At 40.9% G+C, this 25,119-nt stretch overlaps 2 protein-coding genes across 2 annotated transcripts in view; one reads left to right on the top strand and one right to left on the bottom strand.

Moving 5' to 3' along the window:
• USP34 (ubiquitin specific peptidase 34) overlaps window positions 1-11,456 on the top strand; it is a 123,066-nt gene extending 111,610 nt beyond the window's left edge. Inside the window, exons 71-81 of the mRNA XM_026844686.1 lie at window positions 1,823-1,949; window positions 2,303-2,410; window positions 3,504-3,608; window positions 3,734-3,858; window positions 4,913-5,065; window positions 6,027-6,150; window positions 7,770-7,849; window positions 8,240-8,380; window positions 8,513-8,659; window positions 9,185-9,344; window positions 9,655-11,456. Coding sequence (XP_026700487.1) covers window positions 1,823-1,949; window positions 2,303-2,410; window positions 3,504-3,608; window positions 3,734-3,858; window positions 4,913-5,065; window positions 6,027-6,150; window positions 7,770-7,849; window positions 8,240-8,380; window positions 8,513-8,659; window positions 9,185-9,344; window positions 9,655-10,265 — 1,881 coding nt within the window. The 3' untranslated portion in view covers window positions 10,266-11,456. The remainder of the gene's footprint in view (window positions 1-1,822; window positions 1,950-2,302; window positions 2,411-3,503; window positions 3,609-3,733; window positions 3,859-4,912; window positions 5,066-6,026; window positions 6,151-7,769; window positions 7,850-8,239; window positions 8,381-8,512; window positions 8,660-9,184; window positions 9,345-9,654) is intronic.
• A 2,528-nt stretch (window positions 11,457-13,984) lies between these two features.
• On the bottom strand, window positions 13,985-25,034 carry LOC113478529 (activator of 90 kDa heat shock protein ATPase homolog 2-like). Its single transcript, XM_026845814.1, has 7 exons — window positions 20,784-25,034; window positions 20,013-20,127; window positions 19,355-19,443; window positions 18,753-18,875; window positions 17,517-17,618; window positions 16,290-16,341; window positions 13,985-16,036 (listed from the first exon to the last, which is right to left on the bottom strand). The coding sequence occupies exons 1-7, from the start codon at window positions 20,898-20,900 to the stop codon at window positions 15,861-15,863; spliced, it is 774 nt and encodes a 257-aa protein (XP_026701615.1). The 5' UTR covers window positions 20,901-25,034; the 3' UTR covers window positions 13,985-15,860.
• Between the last annotated feature and the right edge of the window lie 85 nt (window positions 25,035-25,119).

Here is a 25,119-nt window from a genome sequence, read left to right as displayed (position 1 = left end):
CGTCAGGAGGACTTTGAGCAAACATCAAGGATATGAAGATGATATATAGCCTGCCTTAAGGCCCATGGATGAGACTTGATGACGCTTTGAGGTTGATTCCAATCCTGCTTTTATATGGTGTATATATAAAAAAACCTGTTAACTTTCTTTTATGTCACTAGTTTGTATTTTCTGGGAAAAAGTGTGATTAAAAAAAGCTGGAATTATAAAATCAGTTGGAAAATTAAAATAATGACACTGCAGTGCTGTTTGAAAATTGAGTATTCAGGAGCTTGTTCTAAATGTGAAGCTATTGATTAATTAACTTAATTACTCCTTAATACGTGTTCTTCTTTGTCTTGAAAATGCTGATATTCAGTAAACTTGGGCTAAAATGTTAGGAACTGAGCTGTAGCTATTAATACATGAAACTCATAAGTAGACTAAGATATATACATACGTATAAAAAAAGAAGAGCTTGGTTAACTCTGCTCCATATTAACAATAGATGTTTATAAATATGTGCAATATAAGGTGCGACTTTTCTATGTAAAAAGTTGCTAGAAATTAGATTAAACTACTGCTGCTTTACAGCTTGAAATTACCAGGCCTTGTATTTTCACTTATTCTCTGGAAGTGTTTTGCGTGGCAAAGAATCAAGGGCTTGTCATGTCCAGAAAAGTTTCCCACTTGGCAGGGTTGGTCGTGTATCTTTTATCTAGAGGATAATATGAAAACAGCTTATCGCGATTTTGCATTATGGGGAATGAAATTACTATTTCTTTATCTTTAAAATATCCCAGCAGATGAAATATCTGTTCTTACATCTTGTGCTAGGATTTTTGCAGTTTGGAAATGAGTTGCTTTTCCTTCCCAATTTTTCTATAAATCACAGATGCCCAGAAGGTGTATTAGTTATAAAAGGAGAAGTAATTCATCTGATGTAAAATTGTATAGCATATGTCCTTAAAGAGCAGTTTGAAAAATGACTAGCATCTATATTAACCTTATGGTTTTTCCCCAAATTCACATACCCACATCCGTCTTCATGCAACTCTAATACCCTGAGATGTGTGTTGACACAGAAAGATTGGGGTTTCAGGTATATAAAAATACCGTGTCTCTCAAATAACGCTTTGCTTTTTGGCTTTTAGATAATTGTGTGAAACCTCTGTAATTATTTTGAGCCATTAATAGAAAGCTTTTACCTTGAAAAGAAATGGAGGTAGTTTTTAACCTCCTCTCTCTATCAGCTGTATTGGATGTGCTCACAAAAATGCTCGTTTCTGAGATGGGTGGTAGCTACTTGCAGAGGGGTTAATGTTACAATAAATTTTACAAATTCTGTTTCCCTCTGCCATTCGCATGACAAAAATTTAGTATGACTCCAGTTTTTGGGTGAGGTGAGAAGAGCAAAAACCAGCCTTTTGACCAAAGGCGGGTTTCAGATTAACCACTCCCTCCGTACAAGACTACTTGGTGTTCTGGTACCAAAACTAGATGTCAGGGTCAGCAATTATAGAGGATACCTGGTCGTTCATTTCTTCTCTCCCTTTCCTTCTCTATTTCTGTCCCTTTCCCCCCTGCCCGCCCCCCCTGCCCCCGCTCTTTATTTTTTTCTTTAAGAATGTATTTGTAAATATACTGATTTTCTCTACAGATATGTTTTCTTTTTAAAGGTTGTTACCTGTGAGTGATTTCATGATTACATCTACCACAGTATATTTTGATCCATCTTGTTTGAGATTAAAATAAATGCAAAAGCAGTATCTGTAGGATAGAAACAGAAAGGATAATGAGGATGTTAATTTGACAACTTAGTTTTGGCCTTTTTTCTTTACAGTCCTTTAACACGTTGCACATGATGTACCACGAGGCCACAGCTTGCCATGTGACTGGAGACCTGGTAGAACTTCTGTCTATTTTCCTTTCGGTTCTTAAATCGACACGTCCCTACCTTCAAAGAAAAGGTTTGGTTATAACTCGTCAAAGGATTATGCCTGTTGCCTGTTAATTAATTTTCAGGACCCAAACCCTAGTATTTTACCTTGCTTATTAACTGTGTTAAAAAATTTCCCATACACTAGGAGAGACAATTATTAACAGTTAGTAAATTGTTACTTACTAAATTATTTATTGACATAATATGAAACTAGATTAATTAGATTTAATAGCAGTAGACCGAGGAGATTTGACAGATTTCTAGAGTGATGAAAATCAGGCTGGGGGAAAATGAGATACTTCAGCAGTGTAATTCTGTTCTTTATGTAATGAGCTTTTGAGAAATGAACTGAAGAGATTTCCGTGGGTTTTGCATTTGCAGATGTGAAGCAAGCTCTCATCCAGTGGCAGGAGCGAATCGAATTTGCCCATAAGCTCTTAACTCTGCTAAATTCCTATAGTCCTCCGGAACTTAGAAACGCTTGTATTGGTAAGTTGTCACAGTGCAACTGCAGTCAGGAAGGACCTGTTCTAGGCAGTCACATGCTTGGAAATTGAAATTCCAGTTTTGCAAGTGCACGTGCTTAGTAGATACTCTATAGATTGGAATTGTTTATGTTAATACTGTCAATACATTGACAGTGCCGTTGGTCCTATTCTAAATCATTCTGGTTTTGTCAGGTTAAAATTAATGTCTCCACTTCCCTAGGCATGCAGACTGTGTGCACAGAAAGTCAGCCTGCATTTTGAGTGAACAATTTGCTACCTGATAAGGGAAGGGGTGTGATTAAGGAGTAACTCCAGAGTACAGGCATCAGTCGGTTTAGAATCAAATCCCAAATCTTACATTAAAAGTGAAATACTAATGCTCCCCTCAGAGGGGTGCATGGTGACCACGTTAGGCTGAATACAGCTTTTAGCGTTCATTGTTATGATCCAATTCTGGAGAGAGTAATAATAAAGGTAAAGCTGAAATAGCTTGTAGAATAGAATGGATTTGCTTTTTTAAACTGTAGATGTAGACATTATATATGTGTCTCTTTTGCATTAGAAAACTTACTTCAAAAAATTCTAGGTTTTTTTTTCTAGTTTAGGCTTTAAAATATTATTTTATAGCTATAATCTGCATCTTTATGCATGCTGATGAAGGCCAGAACCTGTGCCCAACTGACCTTTTTTGCTGTGACTTGTGTGCATCTTCCCCTTATTTTGAGTGCCTTTCTCATTGTCCTCCTGACTGCTACTGGTTGACATTTTCCAGGCATCAAACCCGCTATGTTTAAGAAGAAGGAAAAAGGGTAATTTTACTGAGCTTCCACTTTCTACAAGCTGGCACCCCTCTCACTGGTGGTTGATCTACCACTGAGCAGGTTTTCTCCCAGTGGCAGAGGTGAAGGGAATCTTGGCTGGTTCAGGGGTGTTCCCTTTACATGCTATTCACAGTAGAGCCTTCCTCCATGGGGCACACTGAGTTCAGGAAAAGCAGCATGAAAGAGAGGTTGCAAATGCATGAGCCTTAAATAAATTTGTTTGCTGTTAAGAAATAACAATATGTAATAGCAAAAACAACTTTTTGTTTGTAGATGTCCTCAAGGAGCTTGTACTTTTAAGTCCTCATGATTTCCTACATACTCTGGTTCCATTTCTACAGCACAATCATTGTACATACCACCACAGTAATATCCCAAGTAGGTATTTCAGTGATTGTATTTTGAAGTTCTCTTACGCTATTATTACTCTTATCCTGTTCCTTGCTGACAGCAAATATTGACCTTTTTAATATATCCCTATTTTATCCTAACTTATACTACAGTGTCTCTTGGACCTTATTTTCCATGTCGTGAAAATTTGAAATTAATAGGGGGAAAAAGCAATATTCGTCCTCCGCGTCCGGAACTTAATATGTGCCTCTTGCCTACAATGGTGGAAGCCAGCAAGGTACGTGAACGTACTGTCTTCTATAAATAGCTGTTTCTCTATTGTTTTCCCATTTTTTCTGAGAGTATGATAAGACACCAGTAGTATAATGCGTTTACGTTTTCTTTGTAAACATAGAGTAATTCTTCTTCAAGATGTGTTGTCCTCATATACTCCATTCTAGACGTGCACTCCCAAAGCACCATTTCCCTGCCTGTGGTGATACACAGCTTCATATTCCAGACACGATAAGGGTTTGAGCCTTGTATTCAGGAAAAAAAAAAACATAGCGCACTTTTTGATAATCTTCCAATCTGTTTGTGGCATTTATAAAGAAAATTCAGGAACCTCCCAGGGATTGTCCAGATGGGTTTCTATCTCTGTTGAGATTTATTACCAGGTGGCTAAGTGGATCCTCCGGGTTCCATTCGAGTCCATTCAGCCAGGACTGAGCCATAATCTTCTCATGGTTTGGGTCAAGTACCAGAACCTGAAATACCGTACAGGGCTCTTCAGTCTTTCACTTTCCATTTTCCCTTCTGTGGGCTTCCTGCTGGGATGCCAATGTTGGTGGGGCTACTTTGTAGTCCCTTGCCCCGTCCCGTGGTCACAGTTGCAGCAGCGGTGGGATTCAGCTCACGTCACTTTGCCTATCTAAAAGGTCAGCACCCAGCTCACTCTGTGGTTGATGATGATACAGGGTTGCCCTGGGAACGAGGTGAATAGTTGCCCTCTTTCCCGTCCTGGGCACCCCAGTCCGGGTGAGGTGGCTCTTCCTCATGAGGAGTCTCTGTCTGTCTCTCCACTGCCTGCAGGGAATAGTGAAATGACTAGATTTTTAGATAGCTGAAGTCAGGTAAGGTGAATCCCACCCTAAAAGGAATATGTATGGACAATCATTTGAAGAAGGAAAATTGGTTACTTGCTGTACAGTAACTGTGGTTCTTCAAGATGCTTTGTCCACACAGATTCTGTGGTCCTGCTCCTGTGCTAACCCTGAGCCTTGTCACAGGGGCTTCTGATCGGTGAAGGAATTGAGTGGTGGTTGAAGCCGCCATACCCCTTATGCCCTCAGGTACAGTGGTCGCAAGGACACACTGGGTGCAGGCACAGCCCCAGTGGACACTGCTATTCAGAAAGAATCCAATCTCCTGCACATGGGGCCTATGTGCACGTAGATGGGAATCTGTGTGGGCAACACATTTCGAAGAAGCACGGTTACTGTAGGGTAAGTAACCCTTCTTTTTTAAAGCTTTCCAAATGATGCTGTGTAGAGTCGTGCACCGTCAAATTTTACTGTATAACCAAAGTTGCGAAAAAAATGGTGAGAAGTGATCTGTACTGGGTTTTGTCCCCTCATGTATCCAGAAGTGATGGATGGGACACTAAATAATGTGAACATTTGACCTTAAAAAGTCAGTGATTTATAGGACACAGCATTTTTTACACTTTATAACGAGTTTATATACATTAGAAACCAGAAGATTTTCAAGCCTCTAAAACCACATCCACAGTTACGTTTCTGTGTGGTTTTGCATACTCATTTTTCATTCCTTTGTTTTGTATAAGATAGCATTTGTTGGCTTGAGTCTGAGATTTCCTTTTGTCTCGCTGGTCTGCAGAAGCTGGTGCTATTTTAAGCGTGTACATCCAAAGTACATTCAAATATTGGCACGCAAAACCCTTGGCATATATTTGTCACTTGGTTTGAGACATTCCTGAAAATACTGCTTTTGAAAGCTCGTGAGCTCAGTCTTGAGAAAATCCTGACTTCTACAGATCATAACTGACAAATTATGATTTAAAACGCAGTAGCATATATATATTTAGGTGTCTGTACATGATTTAAACTTACTGTGTTGTTTTCATGTCATCTTCAAGATGTGGTGATCGCACAGCTTTGCATCTTCTCAGTGTGTCAATTCAGAATCACACAATAAAATTTGTTACTGGTGGGGGAATCGCGTTTGCCAGCCCTCCTCCGATCTCACTCCTCTGCTTGCCAAGGGCTGGGTGAGGAGACGCAGCTGGCCTGGGGTAGACCTGGAAATTCCCATCATGTTTCTCTGTAGTGTACGATGAAACATTTTAGGGCAAGAAGTGCAGTAACATTAAGCTTAGACGCTTGGGAAATCTTGTTGATGTCCAGTTGCTTCTGTAGTTTAAATGAAGCTCTCTTAAATCTTCAGGGCAAAGATGATGTTTACGATCGTATGCTGCTAGACTACTTCTTTTCTTATCATCAGTTCATCCATCTGTTATGTCGAGTTGCAATCAACTGTGAAAAGTTTACTGAAACTTTAGTTAAAATGAGTAAGTATGAAGGTTAAACAGCCTAAGGATTTTTTTTTCTGTGCAAACTGTGAGCGCTTCTCCACTAAGTTTTATATTCAGGATTTTTAGAAAAAGCAGAGCTCGCGAAACTTGCTGCATTAATTGTGCTGGACATTATTTTTATCCCCAAAACTGTATGACGCGTATAATGTAGTGGAGTCTTACCTACATGACTGTCACGCTTCAGGCCTGTCCAGAGAGGAGCTCAGGCAACCAGTGAGAATTTGGTCTCCTTGCAAACTTAGACTTTGATAGAGGACTCGCTGAAGGTTTTGGGTTTGTTTGGTTTTGGTTTATTTTGTTTAAATGGCTTTGGATCAGATCCTGAGTCGTCAAGCATTTCTGCCAATGGCACGACCTGGCACTCTGCCCGACAGTGTACATAACCATGTAGGAAGCCACAGACAGCACCTGTTCTGTTGTTTACCAATCCAGCTTTAATTTACTCCACAGTTTTGGAAACCATCACAACATTTAATTAAGTTTATAGCCATTCAGTCATATAGTTTGTACCCAATACTTGTTGCAGCTCTGCCGAGTAGATACCACCAGTATTTGGGTTTCTTCCTGTCACTAAACCTCTTTTTTTGGATGTGGGCACAAGGCATCCATGGTTTTCTTTGTGTGACAGCAGAGCATCCTGCCTTGAATTGCCACACTGAGGCCAGGTGCTACTGCAAAGGCATTTTGTGGGGTTTTTACATTTTGTCTTCCACCGCAGACCCTAGGACAGGCTGAGTTACCTGGTGTGGTAGGTGCAGACACATAAAGCTCGCCGTCACACAGGTGACTACTGCACGCACACGCAGACAGGCAGCTGTCTCACTTCAGTGGTCTAAAAATGAGCCACGTAGCCAGATTTCCCTCTGTAGCCAGTGGAGACATGTACATTCCTTCCAAGAGAAATTTATCTTCTGAGTCTTAAATATCTTCAGTAGAACCACCTATGAAAATACCCCCTTGTTTTCTCTGCTGTTAGAAGCCGGCTAGCTAGCTGTGATTAAATACTCTTTCTAGACAAATAAAACCATTCAAAATTACCCTCACCCAAAGAGCAACAATAGTAGAATGTTCTTTTGACCCCCTGAATTGCCCACTGGCTTGTTGTTTGTCCCACTCTTCTGATGGTAAGTCCAACATTATTCACATTTACTGGAGGTTGTGTTAGCTCTCAAGCTGTTTGCTGATATTCAGGGTACCCCTGAACTCTTTCATGGTCTAGGCACAACAGTGCTTGGGTTCATAATCAAGAATACCCTTTAAAAAATTGTGTGCTGTTTTAAAAAAAAGACGGTTACAACCTTTTAAGTGCTGTAGCTGACCAGTTGAAAATGTAAGACAGTAATAAAATAACCTGATTACAAACCCAGAACCTAAAGCCAGTTCTTTGGGGGTTGTACATATTTTGTACAATACTGAAGGGATACATGTATTTTATTGAAGGGATTGTAAAAACTTCATAGATTATAGGTCTGATTATAAACAACACTTAGAAGGCGGTCTTATGATATGGCACCTTGGTACTACTACTGTCAGAAAGTGAGTATCTCCAACAAAATTCTGACACAATCATGACTTATTTTCTCATATAATTTCAGGTGTCCTAGTTGCATATGAAGGTCTGCCGCTTCATCTTGCACTGTTCCCCAAACTTTGGACTGAGCTTTGTCAGACTCAGGTAAGAGTCAGTGAGTTTGAGAACTAATGGAATGGAAATACAGGCAAAACACAGTGAATGTGAATCAAGGACTAAGTCGTCAATTGTGGCTGGTTGGTATTGTTCACTCATTCAAAATGCAGTATTTTGGATAGAAAATACCTCTGCTTATGTCACCTGTCATCTGATAAAACCTGATAAATCAAGTATAAAAATCTGGCATGTTGTCTTTGCTCCTGGTACGCCCTGCCTGATAGTTCTGAAATATTTGTGTCAGTAAGAATGGTCCAGGATATGAATTAAGACCATCAGTGGGCCTGGTTAGAGTTGTCCAGCCGAGACAAGCGCAGCCGTGGTGCCGTGCTCCAGAGGTGACTTTGCACCCTCCTCTCTCTCTGTCTCTGTCTCCAGTCCGCTATGTCAAAGAACTGTGTAAAGCTCCTCTGTGAAGATCCAGTTTTTGCAGAATATATAAAATGTATTCTGATGGATGAAAGGACCTTTCTTAACAACAACATTGTATACACCTTTCTGACCCATTTTCTTCTAAAGGTACGTGGTCTTTTAGCAATCGTTTCTGTTTCAAAAAATGCAGTCATATAGACTATTTCAAGTTGGGACGCTGCTTTCACAGAGTTCCATTTTTTTGTGGTTTAAAACCAAAAATAAATGTTCTTTTCACAGGTTCAAGGGCAGGTGTTTTCTGAAACGAACTGTGCCAACTTAATCAATACTCTAATTACAAATCTAATAAATCAGTATCAAAGCCTAGAATCTGACTTCAGCAACCAGAGAGTTGAAATTTCCAAAGCAAGCTCGACTTTAAACGGGGTGAGTGTTTTTTAAGCATTTGAGTATCGGCATCATTTAAGAGACAGCTTATTTTTGGTGGTAACTCGAGTGCTGTGTGCCAGGGCACCATTAGAGAGGCGTGGGCATTGTTGGCTCTACTTCGGGCAAGCTGGGCTCTGGTGAGAGCGTGGGAGGCAGCTTAACTTAACCCCTACCAAGAAGGGAGTCACAAATTTACGGAGCAACAGTCCAAGCAACGTGATGCTGTAAAACAAGCTAAGTGCAGTAGAGTTAATGGTAGAAATGTTCTAACCTAGCGAAAAGGTTTTGCCCCGCAGCGAGCAGCAGAGGATTGTCATCAGCTTAGGACAGATCTGCATTAAGGTCAGCAAAGCAGTAGGGAGCCGGAGATTTCAGTAGCATAAGTGGATTTAGAATTTGATCTTTTGGATGTTGAGAACATGCTGAGGCCTCTGCTTATCGCACGGATTTCTTTTGGTATAGGATTAATCAAATACGAGTTTGAAATGAGGGTAGTGAAGTTTGTTTGCTCCTCTATTTTAGGATCTCCGAGCACTCGCCTTGCTGCTTTCGGTGCACACTCCCAAACAGCTCAATTCAGCCCTGATTCCAACTTTACAAGAACTTTTAAACAAATGTAGAGCTTGTCAACAACAGAGGAACTCGTTACAAGAGCAAGAAGCCAAAGACAGAAAAACTAAAGGTTTGCCTTCTCTAATGGTGTCACTCTAGCTATAAGGTTTAACAGACTTCCACAAAATGAACGTCACGCGTTGTTTCCTTGCCACTGCAGGGCAGGCCATGTCTTGGCTCCGATCACCAGTCCTACACAAGAAATACTGGTTTATTACAGAGCTAAAATTCTAGGCAATTACATGAATTTTCTGTAAGGACAGAAGTATTTATTAAAGTGCTGTGTTTAATATGGCAAAGGATACAAACGTGCAAGGCCTGTTACTTGAAACAGTGAAAACAGTGTGTTTCCCCTAAGTGAGCTCTCCTTTTTCTTCCAGATGATGAAGGAGCCACTCCTGTGAAGAGAAGACGGGTCAGCAGTGATGAGGAGCACACTGTAGACAGCTGCATCAGTGATATAAAAACTGAACCCCGTGAGGCATTGACCCCAACAAGCACTTCAGATAACGAGACACGGGACTCTTCGATCATTGATCCAGGCACTGAGCAAGACCCTCCTTCCCCCGAGAACAGTTCTGTCAAGGAATACAGAATGGAGGTTCCATCTTCATTTTCAGAAGACATAATGTTAGCGACACGGTCACAGCACACAGAAGAGCAGTCAGGAAATGGTAAATTTGAAGAATGCAAAGAATTTAAAGACCTGCAGACTTCCAAGGATTCCATTGGAGCCGAGGAGGACTCGGAGTTTCCTTCCACATCGATTTCAGCAGTTTTATCTGACCTCCCAGATTTGAGAAGCTGTGATGGTCAAGCCTTACCATCCCAGGACCCTGAAACTAGTTTATCAATCAGTTGTGGCCATTCCAGAGGACTTTTTAGTCATATGCAGCAGCATGACATTTTAGACATCCTGTGTAGGACCATTGAGTCAACGATTCACGTGGTCACAAGGATATCTGGAAAAGGAAACCAAGCTGCTTCTTGACATTAGATGGAGCATGTCTGCTTTTAAGTCTTTCTTTTTTTTTTTTTTTATCTTCCCCCCAAATGCTGTTTGTATAAGTTTTGCTTATTTCTGTTTTGTGCTTCAGTTTGTCCAGTGCTCTCTGCTTGAATGGCAAGATAGATTTATATGCTTAATTCTTGGTCAGGCAGAACTCCAGATTTTTTTCTTTCCTTTTTTTTTTTTTTTTTTCTTTTGCATCTACCGTACACTTTCTTAAAGGGCAATCAAATAATGGGTATGTTTTATGTAATTAAGAGTTCACTGTAGTGGCTTTCATTTAATATGGCTGTCTGGGAAAACAGGGCCTCCTTGCCCTGTATGATGTAATTTAAACTTATGGCATTTTTACTGTGTATAATATGGTGTCCTCTGTGCCAGTTTTGTACCTTATAATAGAGGCAGATTGCCTCAGATCGCTGTGGTTCTTATTATCAAAATTAAGTTTACTTGTATACTAAACAACCACAAGAAATTTGATTCTGTAAAGAATCCTCTTTAGCTGTGGCCTGGCAGTATATATATGGTGCTTTATTTAACAGAATACCTGTGGAGGAAATAAAGCACACTTGATGTAAAATTAATTGTTTTATTTTTATTGACATGATCAATTGCTATTCTGTGCACTTCATTAAACTGATTGTGATGACTTTTCATTTGTTTATAACATGTTGCTTCAGTCTTTGGATTTCTCATCAAAGTCAACTTCAAAAACGAAACAGCTGCAGAGAGAAATTATGATCAAATGTATATAATTGATGTAAATCTTGGTCCTTTTCCGGTTTATTTTGCATGAACGTTCAGTCACGCAGTTGAGAGGGGTCAGTGGTTGTTTACTCGTTTTCCCCCGCGATGTCAGGACATGAAGTGGCGGCAAAAGCCAATGGAACTTTCCATTTCATTTCCCCGACTTTATCCCGTGTCGGTCACACTGTTCTCCCGCACCACTCGCAGACTTTTTGCCTCCTCCCCTGTACCTGTGCTGCCCCTGGGCCCGCACTCCCTCGCTTTATTCACAACTTCTGCACCCTGGAACTGCTGGAATGACTCTTGTCACCTTTCCCTGTCACATCTCCTCCTGTTATTTCTGAGCAATGTCTGTTTCCTGTGTGATCTTTCAGACTGTCAATGATACTGGTTTTATTATATGATTAAACTCCATTTTCAGCTTCATCTTCCAGTTGCTTAGCTCATTTGTTTTTCTATTGTCTTCATAACCCATCGATCTTGGCCTCTTTTTCTTCCAAATGCCTTCATTCTGTCTACCATTTAATGTAGTTTAGCATCATTTGCTTCTCCACAATTTTATTATGTGATGCTTTTGTGACTCCTCTCTTTGAATTTACTCTCACTTTTTTTTAGCCTTCTGTAATTAATAATTTCTGTCTTTAAAGTTTATACTTTATCCCCCTTTATTAGCACTTCTATTCCTGCACTGACAGACACTTTATTGATGCGGGTGAGTGCTTAAGTTGGTCTCATTATTCAGACATGAAATAATGATGTTTTCACTCTCTTCAGAATAATTTTATTTTCCTTTCTGCCTTTCTAAAAGGATCAACTTCACCGTAGATTGTAACTTCAGCTTCTGGTCAAAACTTCTACATCATGAAGATCAGAATTCTTCTATCAAGGCTTCTACCAAGCTACAAAGTTGTGGTTGGTTCATATACTTCTAGGAAGATGCTCCTGTCACCCTGAAAACCTTCAAGAGCTGAAGCAGCTGTCATAACCCTTTGGTGAGCAGTCTCAATTAATTACTCATATTAAAAATGTGCATCTGGTTTTTGGTATGTTACCCGTATTGGCTTTAGCTTCTCTTACAGGATGAGCTCACACCCTGAGTCTGTTACTGAAGGTGGGGTTTTGTCTTTTGCACTGTTTTTTCCTATTTTGAACCCCCTTTTTGAAGTATACCAAGTATAAATGGTATTTAATGATTATTTCATGGCTCAGAGAAGTAATACACCCCTCTCCCTTTGCTGTGTTCCCAGATGGATGTTCTCCCTTCGGTGGGCAACTCTGGAAGTTTTAGGATGTGTTCCCCCACAGACCCCTATGTGTGATTTGCAGTAGTGGTAATCATGTAGTTTATTGTTAATTCTTTTCTCACCAGTAGGTAATTGTCCATTTAGCATCCCAATAGAAGTCCATTTGTAACAATTTTCTACTGACCAGGACAAGTGGAAGCTGCAGTTCCTTGTTAGATTTCTGCAAGGCTTTTTGTTGGGTTTGGTGGCTCCCCAGGCCAAGCACCTTCACACGCTCAGACCCACACTGTACACGAGCCAGTTCAGCCAACACTTCCCTTTGCGACCTCTTCAAAACCACATTGGTTAGCCATAATTTAATGAGTATCCTGTTTTTCTAAACTGACAATACTAGGTTTTCTATTATTTTGCTCACAAATTGTCATGATTACCAGAACTGATTATTATTACTGCTTTTCCCTTACACTTTCCTCCTTCAGTATTCCTGCAGTTTTTACTAGGAACTTGTTCCAAATACTAGTTTTTTGTAACAAACATAAGCAGTACCTGCACAACCTTGTCTCCTCTTCCATACCCTTGGTTTGTGCCTGTTTATCTTCCTGTCTCCTTCATTTTACACATTCTGTAAGTCATGATTTCTTCCACAGTATCCCCTTTACTTAAATCAGTTTTCTGATTTGTGTTTGTCTCCAAGAATTACTTTTTTAAAATCTGTCTTTGAAAACCCCACCTTTGCACTGGCTTCCTCTCCCTTAACAGCTTTTATTTCCTCATTTAATGGTTATGTATTTCTCCCCAGCAGTCACTCCCCCCACTTTTTACAGTATTTTCTCCTTCCCCTGCCCTCACTGCCCATGGTCCCTGACAGCCCCCCTCTCCCTCCCAGGCTTTCACTGTTTAGACCATCCTCTGTGCTGACTTTGGCTGTAGTTTTACAAATCTTGTCTTTCACATTTAATTATTTTTCCTTTTGGTTTTCTCAGAGACCAAGATGTAAAGTGCTACATCACAAACCAAAATTTCAGTTTCTGGTTTCCTTCCTACTGCTCACACTCCCTGGAATGTCTTCTGTGCTCTTTAGTCTCCTTAAAACATGTGAATTCTGATACACTTGAGCATATTCCCCACAAACTCCTCCTGCTGTTTTCTGTTATATTGGGGAGGTTACAGGATAAAGAACTTTTCACATGGACTTATTTAAAAAACAAACTACATCTATGATACTACAGTTTCATTATGTATATTATCATGACATTCTCATCATGCTGTTCCTAAGTAACTAATTCTCATCTCTGCTCCATCCAGCTCAAGGGCTGAGGATAACAAGTAGTTGAAGATTCTTCGTTTTTATTAAACTCTTGGAGAGTTTGAGAGAGATTTCAGCTGTTTTGTCTTGCTAAGGTGATGATTACCCCTGTTACACTGGGGTTGGCTGGTAGCACTAGAAATCCTCCTGAAGGCTACAAGTAAAATTTTCTCTCCTGTTTTTCTCAATTCTCAAATAACTGTGTGCAGAAATACAGCTTTGAGGTAGGCCATACAGCACTCATGGTAGCTAAATGCCAGCATGTACAGGGACGCTGGGAAGAGCAGAGGACTGCTGGTGAAGCAAAGCCAAAAAAAGTCCATTTTTTGCCTACAAGGACAGTTGGTCAGGGGCTGTTTGCAGGTGCCAAAGCCACTGGCCCATCTCATTCATGAGGCTGACCTGGAAGCAGAACCATAAGGTGGGTACTTTATGCTTTTAACTTCAGCAAGATTCTGCATGTTACAGGAATTAGAGCTGTGCAGATGCAAGGGAAGAGGATAGTGTGTCCTCTTCAGTTCCCTACCCTTGCGTTATAAAGGAAATAAGGGGCTGGCAGGGGCTGTTGGTCCTCGCACAGGCTTGAGTCTCCCCACAGCAGCTGTGGAGTTTTCAGGGGTTCTGGCTACCCCTGACTCTGGGAGCACAAATCAGTTGCTTCTTTTAACACTGGTGAGTGACAGGTGGTCCAGCTGAATGCTCCTGCTCACAGGAGGAGACAACAAAATCCCAACTAGCAAAATGGTGGATGGGGTTTTTAGTTGGGGGCAGGGGGTGAGCCCCACTTCCTGGAGAAGTACCAGGGCTCTAGGAGAAACCGTTTGAAGAAGCTTGTGATGAGATGTAACAGCCTGCTCTCAGATACCAAACTGTCACAAAATCTCTTGGATTGTTACACACGAAACCACCTGGCCTCATTGCCTCTTTAAACCTAGATTTTATGTTTGTATTTAAGGTTGCCCCTTTATAAACCGCTGCTCTAAATCATTTTTATATTCAGAATGTTTGGCTTCTTGTCCCTGAATATTTATTCAAACAGGTAACTAAATTCTGAGCATTTAGAAAAAGAAAGATATCATAAAACATGCTGTTTCTCATGAGGCTGTTCTCTGGCCATTTCTTAACACCTGCAAGGCAACACCCAGTAACCAGCCATTACAGTTTGTTCTTGTTACCACAACAAACCTCACCTAAGTTCAAAGGGGGTAACTGCAAACTTCTCAGGGAAAAACCTTGCCTGCAGAAAAGATCAGCACCTCTTTATCTTCAGGATGGTATAAGCTTATGTGTGGTAAGGTTGCTGCATGCTGGTATCCCGTAAAAATAAAATATATTGGACTTAACTGCTATACAGACTCGTTTAGTTTGGCAGTATCTGTTCATGGAGAAAATAACTGCATGTAGAGTCACATATTTTATTGAGCCAACCACGTTTGCCTCTTTTTGGTCAATTTGTTTCAAATTGCATTATTTAATTCATACACTTTTTAAAAGCATTTAAGAATTAAGTTATCCTTGCTAACCTCAATATGGTTTAATTAGGAGTAACAGTTTCTTACTCCTAACAAAAAGAGTTGCTCAGATGTTCAGTTGAGCTACAGCATAGCAGAGGGCCATAAATCATTTCAGCAGAAGGTTTACAGAACTGCAAAAGGGGAAGCATTATTACTGTTTGTTTCTTTCACACTGAGGTCAGTAAGGGGGTAGAGTGCATGCAGAAGTAATAGTAGTAACTGTTGTAGCAACTGCAGTGAGATGGTATTTCTGTAAAACCATCCACAGAGCTAGACACAAATTCAGTCTGCAGTTAAAGCCATCTTCAGAAGTATTTGAAGAGACTGTAAACTATATCCACCCCATTTATTGACAGATCTAATGCATCAGCAGTTTTATCAGCCCTTTCAGTTCACCTCTGATGGGAACCCCATCTCTGGGAGGGATTTAATTCACCACTTGATACACTGACTAATAACAAACTGCAAATGCTTCCTCTTGATTCCTGTAGCTTACCTACAGCACTTCCTGCAGCCAAATCATTAATGCTCTCTGCAGTTGGAGGCCAGCAGAACACAGCTCCATTTCCCCAGGTAAAGCTGTTTATATACCCAGTCTGTCTGACTCACCACCTCATTCACTAGAAATCAATAAATAATGCTTAAATTATATACAATATCATAGAAGTGGGTCTTTATTCTTCCCACAAATAAATTACTTTCTGTAAAAAAACAAATGTTAACAAAGTATAAAAAGTAATGCCCCAACAAAAGTACAGTGCTGTTCTCATTCCATGTCATCTTTGGATTGCTGCAGTAATAGATGTATTTCTTCAAAATACCGCTGCTTCCAACATTGCCTTGTACTCTCTTCGTTGGAGACAGGCACGCCTTTGCACTCCAACTCCAGTTCTGTTTGAGCAGCCACGTCCTTGAAAGTCAAGGCAACCGTTGCATAATGTTCTAAAGGAAAAAAATAAGACATTTCAAAAAGTGTATTTTAAAGGATTACATTTGTTGTTGATAATTCCATATCTGCTTTTGCTTGTGTCTGAGCAAAGCCTCTTTTCACAGACGACAACTGCTACGGCCACCAGCCCCTTCTCCGAAGAGCAGAGAGGAGTGAGCTTCCAGCCAGCAAAGCTGCCAACTTGTCATCTCTGTTCCTTCTCCCAGCAATATACAGCCTCCATTCGAGGCCCCCCAAAAAACTCACCATCAGGCCAGCTCCTACACCTCCACTTCAGGACAATTCTTTGGCTTGGGACCTGTCAGAAGATGAGAAGGTTGTCCCTGTTAGTGCCTGAGATAATTCACTTTACAACTACTCAGTGATAGTGCTCCCCTGAAAAATAAGGAGGGGAGCATTATCATACACAATAGTAGACACATGCATGTAAACAACACAATGACTGCTGTTGGTTTTTTCAATAAATGTTTTTATCAAGCATTTGGCTTGCTCTATACCACTGCTTTGTTTTCTCTGTGGGAAAAGGTCAGGCTGATTAGTTACTCAACATCAAACAGTGGTTTTCTTACTGGTGCCAGTTTCAAGGTCTGCAAGAGCCACATTTTCACCTCTGAAATCTGTAAGCACAACAGGGCTGGCCCACGATTTGCTGTGAAGTAACCAACTTGGGCAGGTACTGCTTCAGCACATGCATTAAGTCACCTCAAGCTGGGGCTAAATCAGGCTCATTTTTTTTCACTAAGCCATTCAGTTCATATTTTGACTGTTTCATCTAAATAGTTCCTTCTCTACCTGCAAAGGTTGATGAATGTAACTGATTTCCCTCAGCATCAGTACTGGGTTGTTACAACTGAAGCCAGCCTCAGGTGTCACAGTTCTGCAGCCTCTCTCTTTCCAGACTGAGCTCCTTCTAGAGTCACACCACATATTACTAGGTTGAACTGAGATTCCAGTTTCCCAATATTTTTTGCTTTTTTGAAGAGCTGTCCAGTTGTGATACTTGCTGCCTGTCATCTGGGTGGATGTAAGATACCAAGTCTAAGCTCAGCAGCTGTGAAAATGGTTTTTCAGGTTTCAAAAATGGAACTGAGCTCTAATTACTAATTTTTCCCTTCTGCTTGCAAAAGCATTCAGCCAGGGAGAGTGTAACATTTGTGCTGCATAGAACAGAGATTGTTTCTCTAGTTACAAGAATTGATACAGATTTGGGAGATAAACCTCAAACCTGCTTTCTCCCTCCTAGTAAAAAGGATGGTGCTGAGTTTTCTCCCCTGGTGCAGGTCTTTAGGTGTTGTCAGTGCCCACTCTTTTGATGGGGAAGAAAAAAAAATTAAAAAAAAAAAAAAACAACATAATAGCAATCTTTTGGCTTTGAAGTAAAGAAACTAGATATGCATTAGAGAAACAGCTAACAAACACCCCCATATACCCCACTACCCCCCATTTTTCAAGGGAAAAGTTGCAGCTTTTTACCAGTTCTGCATATTCACCGCTGACAGAGCCATCAAACATCTGAAGTTTGCCTCCTTTGTCAGCTTCAATCACAGCAGGACATTTAGAAAACTTCTGTACCAACTGGTCAAAGAATACAGCACATGTCAGTTAACTGCCAATCTGTACTGAAATGTAATGCACCGTATTATGATTAACTGAGCTTAACATCTACAGAAAAGTCTCTTTCCTTTTATCCAGCACTCGGGGGATGTCTGTGGTAGTAGCAGGGATCCATAAGGTGACAGAATGAGAACTGAAATGCTGAGAAACCAGTAGGGGTAAACACAGGCCAGTAAAGACTCTGGCTGCCTGCAAAGGGCACAGATGAGGCACACTGTGCATCCATACACACACACACACAGAGCACCTGCTAGGTTTGGGAAGGAGGGAGACACAGCAGCAGCTCTAGGAAGGTGCAAAAGAGCTGCTGAGCACCATAGTTATTTCCCACTGGTAGCACTAGGATTGCAATTTAAAGTTCTCCGATACTAGCCCATACCCTTTCAAAGGACACAAACCCCAAAACAGTCATTTTCTATTTCATACTTTATAAGCTACACTATCATTGCATCTGATAGTTAATCCAACCTCTGAGCTAAGGATGACAAGTACCTACGTAAAAAAGCCAAGGTTTTTCTAACAAGCAAAGGAGAGCATGGCTGAGCTGCACACAAGCTACATAAAACAACTTGATTTTGTTTAGTTGGCTTTTCTTCCTATCAAGGTAACAGCTGGAAAAAAAAAAAAAAAGGTCCAAGACACCCTAATAAGCTCTCATTAAGAAGGTAAAAGTGGAATGAGCCTACTGCAGCTTCTTGGGCTTTCTGATAGCTATCTCAAGAACATGACCAACGAGGTCACCTGCCTCACCTTGTTCCTCAGTAGGACACCAAACCCACACACTGCTTCAGCAGCTGTCAACTCCTTTTGCACTTTCACCTCTGAAATTCCTCAGTGGCTTAAAGGTGAAGCTATTCAGCAAAACTTAAAAAGCAACCAATGACAACCAGAATTACAAACACTTAGTGAAGTTACAAGGAAAGGGCAGCTCATGAAGCCTCCAGCTGCTGGACGATCATGTCTCTCCATTTAACATACTCCAGGAGTATTGTCTGTCCTCAATGCTACAAACGTGACACATTTATGACTTACACAAGTATTCAGATGTAACAGCATCCACGTGAAGTTAGACTGCCTACTGAAAGGATCACTTACTTCCTTAGTTGTGAAGATGCTATAAAGTTCATCTGCTGGAGAGTTGAAGATTTCTCTCATCAGTATCTTCACTGTTGGAATTTTTACACCAACTCTACCTAAAGACTGTGGTGACATGGAATCCTGCAAAGCAAAAAACACTTATGTCAATGGGTGCAAGATCAAACACTTCAAAGTTCTGGAATGGCAGGACTGTTATTACCAGCGCACTCTTAAACATGCTGTGTTGTGAATATATGTTAATTGCACATTTATTTAGCAGTATTCATCCGGATTCACTAAACTGAGTGAAAAAACTATGGAGCATGTGATTCGCTTCAAAGACTCCTGAAGCTCACTTGCAGCCTGGGGGAAGTGACCCATGCAGGTGAATTCCTGCCTCCCCTTGTTGAAGCTGCAGAACAGAGCATTCAGGGGACATGAACACCGCTGACCCCCTTCCGTGCCTGGCAGACCTCTGATCCCAGCAAGGAGGTGGCAGTTCCGCCCCAAGGGCTGTCACATCTGCAGGTCATCACAGCAATAATGCAGCATTACCACAGGAAAGTCTGCAGGGACTATATGGTAAAATTAAACTTATACAACACTTTGAGCCCACATACTTGCATGGTGTTTCCATTTAGTCTTCGCTCAGCAGCCGGCTCCTGACCAACAGGAGCTTTTGTTGGCAGAATCATTCCCGAGGTAAACTCTGTAATAAAGAGAAGCACTTTTCAGTATGAAACTGAGCTGCACAACCACCCTGACATTTAGATATATGCAATGAAGACTGCTGGCCAAAACTGGAGAATGGGCGCACATAATTCCTATGCAGTTTCCCCACCTTACTGCTATGTTTTTATTAGCAACAGAGCCAAACAGCAATTTCCCTTGAAAACACAGGCTTTTCAAAGTCAACCTGACCCAAAATTAGTTCACATCTGCCCATTAAGGAAGGCCCCATCCCACAAACTTCTGAACAACACAGCAGAGAAACAACAAACAGGGCTTGGCGTTGCTTTGCCAGCCAGTGGGCCTGCAGGTCTCACAGCAGTTCCTGCAGTAAGTACATGTAACACACTGCCTGGGTCGCTACAGAAACTCTGGTTGCGCCAGGTTTGATAGCAGTAAAGATTTTGACTGTTAAGACTAACATTTCATCTCAGACAGCAACAATTAAAAATAAAACCAATACAAACCCGAGGACTTGTCAAGGTATTACCAATCTATTCCAGAAGACAGACTGCATAAAAACATGCCTAACGTACTGGTTTCGTTTACCTGTTTTAAGTGCTTTCAGATAATCTCTCAGGGCCTCTCTGACTTTCGTGGTTCCTTCAGTTCTCATAAGGTCCTTCAGAACATCACCTTCCCCTTTCTTTTTGCTAATGTTTATCTAGAAACAGAAAAATTACAATATCTAAGAGGCATCTAAACATGAGCCTTGTGAGTTCTGGCAATACTTCTGAAAGTATTTTAGCTTTATTTACTACGTTCAGAGGACAGCTGCAATTTCAAGTTCATTATCTTCTCAGTTTATCCTACCTTTTGCTAAAAATAAGTCCTCTTGTGTTTTGACTTAAATAAAGGTAATAGCTCCACAGTAGCTTAGTCAAGCTCATCAAGTACAAACATTGTTGCCTACCAGAGCTGAGGAACCTGTGGGAAGCCACAGTAGCAGCTGCTGTACAACCAACAAGGAGATTCCTTAAGTTCTTAGGTTTTGGCAGGGGGATAGTTTGGAGGGGGTTTTTTTTGGTTTTTTTTAAGACTACAACAAGCAGAGTTCTTCTCAAATTTGGAGTTAATATATCATCACAAACAATAATTAGCAAAGAGAATTGTGCACATTCCTAGTAGGTAAATTTGAGAACAGAGATAAGTCATTATTCCAAGTACAGAAAAACTAAAACATGAAATAAACTATCCAAGTGTAATTATCAATTATCCCACTTAATCACAGAGTAAATCAAAATAGGATGCCTATACACTGATTAATGCTTTATTTAAGAATTCTGAACCTATATAGCCATATCAGTATTTCACACCTACCTCTGTATCATCTACCTCATTTTCTTCTGACAGGTTAGGAATTTCAACAGATCCCTTATGTTTCTCACCAGACTCTTTCACTGTACCTGTATTAACATAACGAATTCTTAAATGCATTATTAAAAACTATTTCCCCCATAGCAAGAGTTTTATGCTTGGAAATTAGCTGTATAAAACTGTTACTTGAAGCAAGTTGCCTAGAATCTAATTTAAAGGAACTAAATAGGAACTGGGTGTCATACATGTGTTACAGTACTTGGTAAGAAACTCCTCTCCAAAGTGTATTTTCCTGTATGGATGCATTAAGGTACATAGGTACACATACAGATGTACACCACCTCACTCTGCACACGACCCTTCTGCCACTACTCTCACCTCTACCTGCCAGCTCTTCTGATACTCTGCACTGACAACATACGGCTGCCAGCACAGAGTGAGACTCCAAAATTAGGTAAAGGAAAAAGAACCTCCCCTTCCCTATACGCGTCTGCCCTTTATTTAGAAGCTCCCTAAAACGCTACATATTCCTTCAGGAATAGCTGAAAAGCTCCAAGCATACAGGCACGTTACGTGTGTATAATGGATAGGTATACAATTTAAATGTTTTTAAAACAGGAAGGTTCACATGCAGGTTTTTTAGAACACTCATTTGTACTCTTTAATAGCTTTACTGCAACCTGCCAGTAATCACGGTAGGCATCAGAAAAACTTTGCAAGAACAGAAACTACGTTCTTTCTGGGCAAAGGCCCGTCACCACTTACCTACACAGCTCTTTATAAACTGGTCCTGGGATACCAACCCTGTGTACTTTTCTGCCTCAGCATTACAGTGAAGAGACTGAACTTAAAGACTGATGCTTTTTTTTTTTTTTTCTTTCATTACACTGAAGACTCTTCCCCCTTGTCTTGCAAAAAGGCATTTAGTTAAATTAATTCACTACTTGCATCATGTTAAAATCTCTTTAGGAAGCAGTAGCAGAAACATGCAGTTCTACCCCAAATCCAGTTATCTCCACACTGGCTTATCAGTTTTCTTGTCAAAACATACAAAACACAACATTGAGCTTTATCAGCCTATCAGCAAAACTCTGACATACAAACAACCCGGTGTTAAGCATGACTGCAGAAAGGGTATTATCTTGAGAGTAGATGTAGTATTTCTTTGGATTCTCTCACCTACAAAGGAGCAAGCCACTACTTAACATCACTCCCCTTTCATTCATTTTAATTACTACCCTGAAACAAGCACCATGCTATAGGAGGGCACTATGCAGGGGTACAGCCTGACGTGCTGCGGGGTCAAGCTCACAGTAAAGCACACAAACAAACGCTCAGACATTTCTTAGCAAATAAAAGCATGAATGACGTTCAGGAACACAACACAGAGTACAGTGCAAAGATCCGTTCCTGGTTAGGAGCTAAATCGATGAAGCACGGCACAACACACCGAGGCTGTTCATCTAGAACTAGACAATCACACCCACAGAGGGAAAGGCTAAAATGTAAGACTCTCTCTCTTGAGCTTCATAAAGTGTCCCTGGAGAACCTGTTAGCTCAAGTACAAAGCCATGTGAAGTAGTTCATTATACCGTTAGAACACTTCTGGGCCCTACACTGATCACACACAGCCCTCTACTGCTTTGTTCCAGCACCGGGGTTAGTTATATGCCACAAGCCACACAACAAATGTAAACTCAAAAAACCAATAAACAGATATTTTTTCTCCCCTGCAGAAAATGACTTGTCTAAGGGATGAATGCAGATGGTATCTGTGCTGGACAGCAAAGTCCAATCAATTAAGAGCTGGGTGTTCCAACACTGCACAGGCAGATTGTCCAGACAGCTTTGCATTTTTAATACCACTGTAACGTAAGCAAAACTACCACCTTTTTATCAAACAATCAATCAAATTATTAGTTTGAATCCCATGGGACTCCAGCAACAGACTTAAGAATAAATTGTTTCCTGCCAATCAAGTATTTTAGAAAAACAGTGAAAGCATGTCTCAGAAAGACCCGCCTATAAACCCACTGCTGAAATACCTCGGTTTCAAAAGTACACATTTTCATAAAGCTTTTGTCACAATGTAGAATAATCCATTAAATTCCTCATTCCATCTTCACACAAAGGATAGAACAGCCATTTTGCTCAATTTTAGTGCCATTAAGTACCCTTAGTTCCTCACTTTCTTGTTGCTCTGTAAGGTACATTGCTATGGGCAATGTTTTTCCAACATAGGATTTTCCAAACTGGCTGCACATTTCAAGATCTGTATCATCTTGTCTTTATATATCCACATTTTAATCATAGCTTGAACTCCTAGTTAGCCTAGGGGTCTTGTGGGAGGAAATAAACACAGCAATTAGTGTTTTTAGCAGTTCAGGCTGAACTCTCATTTCTAATTCAGAGCTCCCAGAAAACACAGATGATGGCTATCAAATTAAGAAACAAAAACATCACCCCTAGCTCTTTCAGAATTTCACCCTGTAGTAGCAAACTCCTTTAAAACTAAGCTCTCAGAGACATTAACCACTCAGTGAAACACAGAACTGGAAAACGTACCCAATGCAACATTAGAGTTGTCTATAGTTAAAGGCTGAAGAGCATAAAGACCTAGCAGAGGAAAGAGTTTGGAAAAAATCTGTATGGAAAAACAAACAGAATACTGTGTCTGCCTACTTCCAAGATGTATACACAGAAATAAAACAAAAACCCCAACAGTTTAACTAGTGTTTAAAACTTAGATGATTTTAGCTTATCTGAAAAAAATCCGAAACTTCAAGAAGCTGATGGCAATTATTTAAACTGCATTGATAGAAACCATACCGCAGAGTACAACGTTTGCCTTCCTTTCTGTTAACATTTAGATCACAATTGTATGTTCTTAGTTTGTAATACAATTGTAACATTTGAAACAGTTAACTATCAATGTGAACAAAAATAAATAAATAAGTCCTTCTTTAAGTGCACTATTATTGTGGGAGCCAACCTCAATTCCTAATCTGTTCAAACAGGAGCACTGGCCTCAGCAGTGAAATAAACATTCGAGATCCCATCAGCCAAACCAGGAAAAAGAAAGTCATGAAGAACTGCATCAGAAAGGGAACCATGAAAAGAAGTGCAAAAGGCAGACAGCCCACCACGGCATTGCCTGAAACACTGATCCAGAGGCTACAGCCCCATTCCAAAGCACAGGAATTAAGAAGGGAAAATTAAGTATGGCCTTTGGTATTCCCACCTCCAACAGTAACAACTGAGGCCCGAGAAATAAGTGGAGTGTTTTGGGGAGGACCAGCATGCCATTTGGCATTACAATATCCAGGTACAATTTCCCATGCAGGCACCTGTCATCAGCTCTTCCTGCTTCTTAATCCAACACAAGAGACGGTCCACACTTTGCCATCAAGTTTTAGGCATCTAATAAATGGAAAGAATTCCTTGATGTTTCTAAAAGATATGTTATCAGTTTGTCTGCAAATACAGAGCTTACCACAAGACGAGCACAGCAGAGGATGAACCTCCATAAGCTGAGGTTGCAAGCGCATGCGGCACAACAAAGATGCATGGGCACAGCCCCTGTTACCCCAAATAGTCAAGACCTATTTCTAGTTTCCTTATTCCCACTTAACAGCTTTTTCCTCCTGTAAATCATTATCCTCGATGTGACACTAAATTTCCAGGAGCATCTGCACTTTTATAGGTCATGGGTTCTCCTGTTTCCTGCTATCAACAAGCATTAAGAACACAGCTGTAATTTGCACAGGCTAGGAAATTAAAACAATTCAAACACACTGTTGTAAGTGATATTTATCTCACCACGACAGAAGTTATTTACTTCTTACAAAGCAAAATGAGTAATAGCGTGCCGATATGCTGTTAAAACAATGCTAAGAAACATGCGTGGTACAAAAGAAAATGGGGGATGATGGGGGAAGAAGACAAGCTAAGGTTTCAAGCTTATTTTTAAAAAAGCATTTATTGCAGTTCAGGCCCACGTGTCTCCTGCAATCTCCCTACAGTTTTGATTCACTAAAGTACTCCTGATGTTCCAACCCAAAGGTCACAGATTACTTTCCGAAGTGATCACTCCCGACCTCGCAAGCGCTGATCAGAAACCCACCACAAACTCGAAGGTAACCAACGCGCACCCTCCCCTGAAAGCTGGGCCCACGGGGCGAAACGAACCCGCTGGGACACCGGCCGCCGCGCTCCTTCCACCCGCCAAGGGCTCGGCCAGCCGAGGGGCGTCTGTCCCACCGCAGGCCGGTGGCTCCGCGCTGCCAGCAGAGGCTGAAGGGAGGCCGAGGGAGAGGAAGCGCGGCCGGCCCCTCCAGGC

This window comes from Athene cunicularia (genome assembly GCF_003259725.1).
Source record: "Athene cunicularia isolate RWA chromosome 3 unlocalized genomic scaffold, athCun1 chr3_part1, whole genome shotgun sequence".
NCBI lineage: Eukaryota > Metazoa > Chordata > Aves > Strigiformes > Strigidae > Athene > Athene cunicularia.
Note: the sequence above shows the minus strand (reverse complement) of the source record. Positions and strands in the feature narration are given on the sequence as shown.

Bases quoted from the DNA above. Each gene is read 5' to 3' on its own strand.
- LOC113478529 (XM_026845814.1), bottom strand. From the start codon at position 20,900: ATGCATTTAAGAATTCGTTATGTTAATACAGGTACAGTGAAAGAGTCT. The intron at 17,619-18,752 runs GTAAGTGATCCT...TTCTTTGACCAG, and splicing joins GCATCTTCACAACTAAGGAA to TTGGTACAGAAGTTTTCTAA. The intron at 16,342-17,516 runs GTAAAAAGCTGC...ATCTTCTGACAG, and splicing joins GCGGTGAATATGCAGAACTG to GTCCCAAGCCAAAGAATTGT.